The sequence below is a fragment of the Ipomoea triloba genome, chromosome 12 (genome assembly GCF_003576645.1).
Source record: "Ipomoea triloba cultivar NCNSP0323 chromosome 12, ASM357664v1".
Lineage (NCBI taxonomy): Eukaryota > Viridiplantae > Streptophyta > Magnoliopsida > Solanales > Convolvulaceae > Ipomoea > Ipomoea triloba.
In genome coordinates, this window is record NC_044927.1 from 25,806,602 (window position 1) to 25,816,392 (window position 9,791).

The following is a 9,791-nucleotide window of genomic DNA, read 5'->3' on the forward strand; positions in this document are numbered from 1 at the left end:
TTTTTTGTATCAATTTCGATGGACACAAATAGTAGCAATATTTTTGGATTGATAAAGGATTGAAAAGAATATTGGGAAGCTTCTAATGTTTAATGTAAATGCAAACTAAGGAATATATATATTCTGCTGCAACTCTGAAAGCTGGCAAGAATGTTCAAAGCAGATATGATTGTTGAAGTAATTATCTTAGCTTAGCTTAAAGCATAATATATAGGATATAGGGTATAGCCCTAAATTAAAGTCGGAAAATGGTACAAGTAAAATGACATGTTAACTACATAAAGCCATAAAGCTTGCATGACATTGAAATTTTAGCTTTAATTTAAAACAATTACTAGGTATAGTTCTATATTTGAAAAATTCTCTTTAATTTAATTATTTCTTGCAGTTACGTTCCCACGGTTTTCGTGCGGATTATATAATCATTGGAGCAAACCAATCAAGAGTTAATTTCATTGGACAAAATTATCAATTATTATATTTTTTTAGACAAAATTACCCTTACATTGTTATAACTCCGTTACTATTTAATTCTAACATTATAGCTCCATCATTATTATCATATACTTTTATATATATATATATATATATATATATATATATATATATATATATATATATATATATATATATATATATATATATATATATATATATCTTTTTCTTATTATTTAATTATTATTTTATTAAGATCATTATATGATTAATTTTTTAAAAGAATTATATGATTAATTTAATTATTTATATATTTTAATTAAATTTCTATAAATGGTAATCATATGTGTGTTTATAATACATACATATATTATTTGTGTACATATAACTTGAATATATTTTTAATTATTTATATTTATTAATGTTTTAATATTGTGCATAATTTTTGCTCACCGTACTTACAAAATGCAAGCACAATAATAACTATTGAATAGTTTAGGAACGAATATTAGAAGATAAATTAAATAAAGAGATCTTAATAAATATTAAAGGCAAAAACTTGTGTCAAACTATATCATTAATCTTTATTCGTGAGACGCTTGAGTCAAGATGAAATATAATACTTATACTAACAAATGCAATACTAAATCATAAATAAAGTATTACATTTCATGATCCGTGACACCGTCTTACACAAGTGTGACCCTTGTTAACAATCTCAATTTGGCTTAATAATCAAACAAACCATATGCTTCTGTCCTCAACTTGATACGATGCTCGGCCACAAGAGATTGTGGAGTCTGGAGTGGTACTTTAATTGGAGCCAAACTTTCACTCTTGAGCTAGCTTTAATCAAACAAACCATATGCGTTTGTCCTCAAATTGATACATGCTCAGCCATTAGAGATTGTGGAGTCTGGAGTAGTACTTAAATTGAGGCTAAACTTTCACTCTTGAGCTAGCTTTTGTCTTAGAGTTAGGATCTTAGATTGAATATTGTATCGCTCTTGTTGAGAAGCTGGAGTGTGGTGGGAATTGAAACGGCTACTTGGAGGAGGACTACTCGGAGCTTGATAAGATTCAAAAGAAATTAATAAAGTGAAAGCTATCCAGAGTGAAGCCGTCCACTCATCCAGTCCCGATCTAATATATGGAGCAACCTAGGAAAGGACTACTTGTGCTTGATAAGAGTTCGGAGTAGACCTGGCAATTATTGACACGACCCGTTAACACGACACGAAACCGGACACGAAAATAACGGGTTAGTGTTTAGCCTTAACATGTCCCGGGTTGACCCGTTAAGAACCCGTTATGTTTTCGTTTCTTAACAGGTCAACCCGTTAAACCTATTAAGAACCCGTTTAACCCGTTAATATTATCGTGTTAACCCGTTTACACGAACCCGTTTACACAGAGACACGTTTAGAACCTGCTAAGAACCATTATCATTTGGTAAGAACCATTGTCTTTACAAAATATATCATGAACATGATTAAGAATAAATTTACTACATTAGGCCAAGATCATACACCAATTATTGATGTTCGACAATATGAAATTTGAATGTTTATTGTGTTCAATTTTATTCTAAAAACTAGTATGAACTTCTTTAATTATGATTTTTGAATGTTATTTTATAATTTTATGAATGTTATAAATTGAATATTTTTTTAGTTTGTTTGATGGATTGGATTGTATGTTTTATTTCATTTTTATATAATTTAACTTTAAATTTTAGTTTTTAATATATCAATAGATTTAGCGGGTTTAAACGGGTTTCGTGTCATATCGTGTCGACACGATCCGAAACCCGTTAACAAAACGTGTCTATCGTGTCAACCCGTTTAACCCGTTAACAAATCGTGTTCGTGTACGTGTTACAATTTTGAACCCGTTAACCTTAACGTGTCGTGTTCGTGTTTAGCCTTATCGTGTCGACCCGTTAACGAACCCTTATACACGAATTGCCAGGTCTAATTCGGGGTGTGAGCTCTCATACATCAGCACCATAAGAGAATGTCGTCGTAATCTAATGTTGTATACACCGCTTCTTTTCAACGTAGTCCATGCAGGTCGTGAATGCGTTAGGTAGTCTGCTTAGCCAAGCAAATTAATCCCCAGAGACAAACTTTAATCCCTTCCCCCCACCCCACCCCCTCCCACTTCTCCTCCTATATATGCCCGTGTCCGACACACTTATCTTCAGCCCACTTCTACCATACAACGTCGTAGCTTATAAGGTTGTCAGAGAAGGTTCAATGGCGGCTTCTGTTAAGGCTATGACTGCTGTTTTGTTGTGTGTTTTGGTGCTTGTTTGGGGCTGTTCTGCGCAGCTTTCGCCTGGGTTTTACTCGAAATCATGCCCAAAGCTTTTCCAGACAGTAAATTCTGTTGTGCAGTCTGCAATCCAGAAAGAGGCTCGCATGGGCGCCTCTCTCCTTCGCCTCTTCTTCCATGACTGCTTTGTCAACGTAATTTCTTCTTTCTCTATTAGCTCAAACCAATAAGCTCAATAGACTGTATGTTCACGCTGTGAAACTTGTAATCTTATAGTATCAAATTAAAAGTACAATATCACTAACTTGGTCGGGTTGCTCTTATTATAAAAAGAATTGTACTTATATATGGATGTTGCAGGGGTGTGATGGATCAGTTCTCTTGGACGATACGTCTTCCTTCACTGGAGAGAAAAAGGCCGAACCCAACTTCCAGTCCGCTCGTGGATTTGAGGTCATTGACCAAATCAAGTCTGCTGTGGAGAAAGTTTGTCCTGGAGTTGTGTCGTGCGCTGACATTTTAGCCATTGCTTCTCGTGACTCTACTGTTACAGTAAGTTTATAACAATAAATTAGTTGTAGTCTAGATGTATAGACTAGCTAGTACATACAATTTATTTTAGAAGGGGTAGTCGATCCTAATTATGTTGGTGATTATATATGCAGCTTGGAGGGCCTAGTTGGAATGTGAAACTTGGGAGAAGAGATGCTAGGACTGCAAACCAAGCTGCAGCCAACAACAGCATTCCTCGTCCAACTTCTAGCCTCAATCGCCTCATTTCAAGCTTCAGTGTTGTCGGCCTCTCGACCAACGACATGGTTGTTTTAGCAGGTCGGGATAATACTTAGCTCACAAAACACAAATACATAAAAAGTGACATAATTACTATGTTCGACATCATATTTTTACTTTAAAATCAACTTTTTTGAGTCCGGAATTAATAAAGAATCTACTAATACATACCTGTTTTCAGGTTCACACACAATTGGACAGGCCCGGTGCACGAGCTTCAGGGCAAGAATATACAACGAGTCAAACATAGACTCATCCTTTGCCCAATCCAGGAAGGGAAACTGCCCCAGAGCAAGTGGGTCCGGGGACAACAACTTGGCCCCACTCGACCTCCAAACCCCAATAAAGTTTGACAACAACTACTACGTCAACCTCGTCAACAAAAAGGGTCTTCTCCATTCTGACCAGCAGCTCTTCAATGGCGTTTCAACAGATTCAACTGTGAGAGGATACAGCACAAACCCAGCAAAATTCAAATCAGATTTCGCAGCCGCCATGATCAAGATGGGTGATATCAAGCCCCTCACTGGGAACAATGGAGAGATCAGGAAGAACTGCAGGAGAAGGAACTAATAGTAACATCATATCAATACCAATTCAACACCGGATCAATCCTATTATTATTACTGTAATTGTCTCTAATGGTATGGAGATTAGATTTCTGCAGCTTTAATTTGATGTTCTTGTGTTATGTTAAGAACTTTTGAGGTGCATTGGAAGTGATGACAGCAAGGTCAGAGGAATATTTTTCTTGAACAAGATTGTTAAGTGTGTGATAATTAATTGAGTTGTGTGTGTCAAAGGTTTTCTGTATTGGAAAATCATTAATAAAAGTCCCCATATTTCTTCAAGTTTTGTGCCCCTTTTTTTTTTTTTAAAGGTAATGCAGATATTTTTTGTTCCGAGTATAATTACATATACCATAGCACATTCAAAACTACATTGTTTTTAGTGGATAGGCATCCATGCCAGGGTAAAAATTTAGGGGGAAATAAGCTTGCTGGGTTATCCCCTTCCCCATGATATAAAAAAATAAAAAAATAAAAAGATATTATGTATTTAGATTTTATAGTTTATGTACATTAAGATTTAAGTTTATAAACGTATAGAACAAGCATTATGAATATAATATAAAATAAATGTCATTGAATATAATGTATGTATTAGTTGACGGTTAACGACTTAATATAAAACAAAATCATTTTTTAATTTTAACTAAGGTAAACGAAATAATTTTTGCACAATGGCACCACATCATAAAATGTCAAATTGAAGAAATGCCACCCCATGTATCGTTGTATGCCCAATAATGTGTGAAATGGGCTCAGTTCTTAAAAGACCCATAAACCAGGCCTAATTCTTATATGAGCCCAATTTGATCAGTGTCAATGAGATCATCAACATACCTAGAGTTAATATCCGATTTGATCTCTTGACTACTAAAATTTCATTATTTTGAACTCTAATTTCAAATTTGCTCAATTTCATCCCAACTATATAATTTTTACCTAAAATAATCATTTGTTCAAATCAAAATAGTCTTGATTAGGACCATTTTGGTTAACAATTACATAGTTGAAGATAAAATTGAACAAGTTTATAGTTGAGAATCAAAGTGGTGAAATCGTTATAGTCAAGCGATCAAATCAAGTATTAACTCACATACATACATGCATGTCTTTGTCAGAGAGAAAATCCCTCCTAGACAATAGTCATTTAATAATCATTTCTACTTCCCAAAGATCCCTATCAAATTACATTTAATCAACACCATAAATCAATATTTTAAAAACGAATTGATGAGGTAAATAATAATAACAATAATAACAACAACAATAATGTATGGAGTTTGAACCTATACACATGTATATGTAATAACTAATAATATGTCTTTGATCGAAAAAGTTGTTCTTGAATGGAACATAACCATTTTCAAATAAATTAGTCTTATTCCATAAAATATGGATGATAATACAGTATAAAAATAAGTAAATATAGATTATTAGCCTCGGGGACTTAGCATATATTGTTGGTTACTTTATTCGTCTTTTGGTTTAAAGGTCATGACAGAAGGCAGCAGTGTGAATGTTCAAATCCCATTAAAAACATGCATGAAAAAAAAATTAAGGATGATAGAAGGTCTAGATCAGATTAGATTCCTTGTGCAAACATGGAGACTATGATCTGAGTCATCTGACACAACCTCTTGAAATGGGGTTCTGCGAGTTTAAAATTAATTCGACGAAGTTGTAATGATCTAAGTTTTAAAAATAAATAAATAGAGATTAAATAAATAAATAAATAGAGATTAGGGTCACCGAGCTCTACAGTCTACTACCTAAACTTCACGTGGGATACCAATTAGTATAATGAAGGCAAGCTGCTTAGATGGATGATATGAATGATATTAGTCTGCACGTTCTTATGTGATTATTACTTGTTCTCATCTAATATTATATATATATATATATATATATATATATATATATATATATATATATATATATATATATATATATATATATATATTGTGATATAAAATTGCAATATAATGGAATGTTACTAGGCAGTTGCATCTACTTGTTGTCTCATAAGAGTGGTCAAAGATGAGATTTTGGGGCAAGTAAAGGCATAAAGTAGGTTAGTCTTTGTATTAATTAAAGAAATTGTGAAATGAAAAACAAGAAGAAATGAATGGGAAGTTGTGTAACAATAAGTAAGATGCCACATTTTGAAGTAACCATACATGACTTTAGACCAAATTCCATCAATTCTTACACTATTAGTTTTTTTTTTTATCTTTCTTTTTGACACTTGAAAATGACATCATCAAATATGTATAAATAATATATATATAGGAAGTGGTGCAACCTACCTAGCTACCACTCTTAAGCGCTCTTATGTTCTCTTTAATAGGTGTGCACTTAGCTTGATAAATCGTACTAGGTAAATCTTGTTTAACAGATTTAATCGAGAAAGTATTGACAAAAATTGATAGACTTAATTAAAAAGATATTAACAAGGAATTGAAGTTTTGATATTTTATTACAATAATCATTTATGTTCTACTTACTCGGTCACACATTTCAAGTATATATAAGTTTTCGCATGCCTAGCTTAATGTAAGGTAGTTTAATGAATTAGTTAAACTCTACTTAACGCAACATGATTGATGAGTTATACTCAAATAGAATTAAAGTGATAGTGAAAGGAATGAAGTTCCCAATAAGCTATATATTATTAAAGGTTGCTTTGCTTCTTCATAGTAAAGTTGAACTCCACACGCCAAGGAAACCCTAGATATATACAAATACGAATTATTAACAAGCTGGCAAGTTTTTTACCAAAAAAAAAAAAAAAAAAAACAGCTGGCAAGACTATTGACTATCTAACAATATATATAATTCACCTCTACTCTACAAACTTAACTTTATCTTTTTTCGGGAACAAGCGAAACACACCCTACTATCTAAAAGTGTGTATTGAGTAAACTTTATACTCGTGTGAAATAGTTGTAAGCCATACAAAAGATATAAACTCGTAACTTAGATACGATAATCATGTTAATTTCACTCATTTAGCTGTATTTCGAAATTGAAAACTTGCTTTATACATACACAAATTTACCTAAAAATAATGAGCAACCTTATAATTTAATTATCTACTTCGACCATGAATACAAGTTTTGATCCAATTTAACAGACAATAAATAAATAAATATATATATATATATATATATATAGTATTAATTGAGTCCAAAAATATGTAGGCTTAAGGCAATACATATGTAGTTTTCGAGTAAGGAGTATTGCCATATTCGCTTCGATCAAATGATTACATTTTGAGCGTGTGATGAGGACTCCAAAAAAAAAAATAATAAAGAAGAAAGAAGGAGAAAGGGAAGAGATTAGATCCAGAAACATAATATTTTCATTATTGTCTGATGATATTTACAATACAAGATGTCTCATATATATAGTATTCTGAAAGCCTAACTAATATAACATTTCATAATTCTCACACTAATTCACAATGAATTCAGTACCAATTAAACACCCCATATTAATTCTTTCATTTTAGACGTATCAGACGTATCACATATTCATACCAATAAATTCAAGTTTTAATTATTTAAACATTAAAATATGCCATTTTAAACAACAACACACACACATATATAAAACGAAATATAACGTTTAATCTTCACGAACTTAAAATACTGAAACATTGTTTATGGTACCAACGATCAATCTATTAATTACCTGTAAATAAATTATAATATACATATATATATTCGGTCATAAATATATAAGTTAAATAAATCAGATCAGAATCAAAGGTCCATATATAATTAATTAATTAATTCAGCCAAAATACGATATATTCTCACTGGAAACGATGCCAAAATCGGCGGCAGAAGAAGACGGTGGCGGAGTGTACAATGAAGAGGAGGAGGGCGGCGGAGGCGGCGGCGCAGCAACAGAAACAACACCGGAAGTAAGAAGTGAAGATGCATGGTGATGAATGGTATTAATGTCATTATTGGTGGCTTCCCCAAACTTGTACCTCATAATCTCTGCCCTCACTGCATTAAGCTCAGCTTGTAAAGCTTGTACCTGCTGCTGTAATGCCGAAATTGCCCCCATGCACCCATAAACTGGATCTCTTAGCCTCACATTTGCTTCATATACTAAACTATTCGCCGTCTCTGCCCTTTGCCTCTCAGGAACCTCCTACAAATAATGCACAAATTAAATTCATATATATATATATATATATATATATATATATATATATATATATATATATATATATTGTTGTCCAAGTGAATCCACCCTCCTCATTAGTTTATGTAAACAAATCTGGTCATTGAAATCAATGGCTTAAATTTCACCAATTGTTTGCTGCTTGAGATCAATAATTTAGATTTGACAAACTGTTACAGTTACACAATTGCACAAAAAACAAAATCTAAGCCATTGATCACAAGTAATTGAGATTGGTCCACGGATTCATGGGAAATTGTAGACTCATTTCATCATGAGCATATATATATATATATATATATATATATATATTAGGGTTTTATATATGCATGTAGTGTATGGGTAATTGGTACCATTAGCATCTTGGAAACGTTGCTAGCTCCGAAAACTTTGTGGACGGAGGCAAATTTGTGGGGTTCGTGGGGGGAGAAATAGGGCGAAAAGGGGCATTCTTGAGTGCAGCGACGGCGCAGAAGCTTACAGGCGGCGCAAGGAGTGATGGTGTTTAGGGTTCCGCCGGGAGGCGGCGGCGGCTGCGGCCTTCTTCCCATCTGAGACAAGTCATCGTGCTCCCGCTTTATCTTCTTCCCTATCTCCTCATATCTCTCCCTATACACATCATTACAATCACAATAAATTAATTAATAAATAAATAATGAAGAAATAATTATACAAACAGCATATATACGCACGTATAACAACAAGCAATACTTCAAAGCGATGATCAAACGAATTATCAAAGTAATTAAAGAAAAAAACAAGTTAATTAGTTGTATAATCTCATCCCATATTTTATATATATGCACACTTATGATTTGGGGTGGGTAGGGGTGGGGGTTGGGGATGGGGGGATTCATTATATGTTGAAGATGATGGGTTACCTTTCTCTGGACATTCAGGCATATATATGCTGTATGTATATGTGGAGGGTGTATGAGGTTTTGAAGAGAGAGAAAGAGGGAAGGGGTTGAGGGGAGAAAGGCAGAAAATATAGGTATGTTGGGATGGGGGTGGTGGCATGGAAAGGAAGTGCTTAAAAGGCAAGGAATACAAGAAAAGGATGGTATGGTCCATTATTATATTGTTTAGTATAATTGAATCTGATGATAAATTAATTAAAAATATTACTGAAAGCAAATAAGGAACATCTACCTAGGTATATTGATATGAATTAAAATTAATATGGGTCGAACCTAGTATTATACCATCAAAATATGTGTATAATGTAAACATAAAGAAATAAAATTGTCCAGAAGCTATTGACTATAACTTTAGCGCAAGGTTACATATGTAATGATATTTACAGAAACAACAAATGCACATCTAAGAATATGTTGCCTTAAATAATGTATTAGTTTGTGTTCCTTAATTAATTCCAAGTTTATGTTGCTAAACCTATACCATGTATGTAATGTGAAATGTTTTGTTGGAATTTTTTTTTTTTTTGAAAACTGTTTTGTTGGAATTTATATTATAATGTGAGATATTTTAAAGCTATGTATGATTTACCCCCCCCCCCCC

The 9,791-nt window shown here is 32.9% G+C and overlaps 2 protein-coding genes across 2 annotated transcripts; one reads left to right on the forward strand and one right to left on the reverse strand.

The window, feature by feature from the left end:
- The first annotated feature begins 2,662 nt into the window (after positions 1 to 2,662).
- LOC115999821 (peroxidase P7-like) lies at positions 2,663 to 4,355 on the forward strand. The gene is made up of 4 exons (XM_031239747.1): positions 2,663 to 2,906; positions 3,073 to 3,264; positions 3,378 to 3,543; positions 3,686 to 4,355. Exons 1-4 carry the CDS (start codon positions 2,694 to 2,696, stop codon positions 4,075 to 4,077), a joined length of 963 nt encoding a protein of 320 aa, XP_031095607.1. The 5' UTR covers positions 2,663 to 2,693; the 3' UTR covers positions 4,078 to 4,355.
- A 3,327-nt stretch (positions 4,356 to 7,682) lies between these two features.
- LOC115999810 (LOB domain-containing protein 15) lies at positions 7,683 to 9,292 on the reverse strand. Its single transcript, XM_031239731.1, has 3 exons — positions 9,152 to 9,292; positions 8,624 to 8,879; positions 7,683 to 8,237 (listed from the first exon to the last, which is right to left on the reverse strand). Exons 1-3 carry the CDS (start codon positions 9,163 to 9,165, stop codon positions 7,869 to 7,871), a joined length of 639 nt encoding a protein of 212 aa, XP_031095591.1. The 5' UTR covers positions 9,166 to 9,292; the 3' UTR covers positions 7,683 to 7,868.
- Between the last annotated feature and the right edge of the window lie 499 nt (positions 9,293 to 9,791).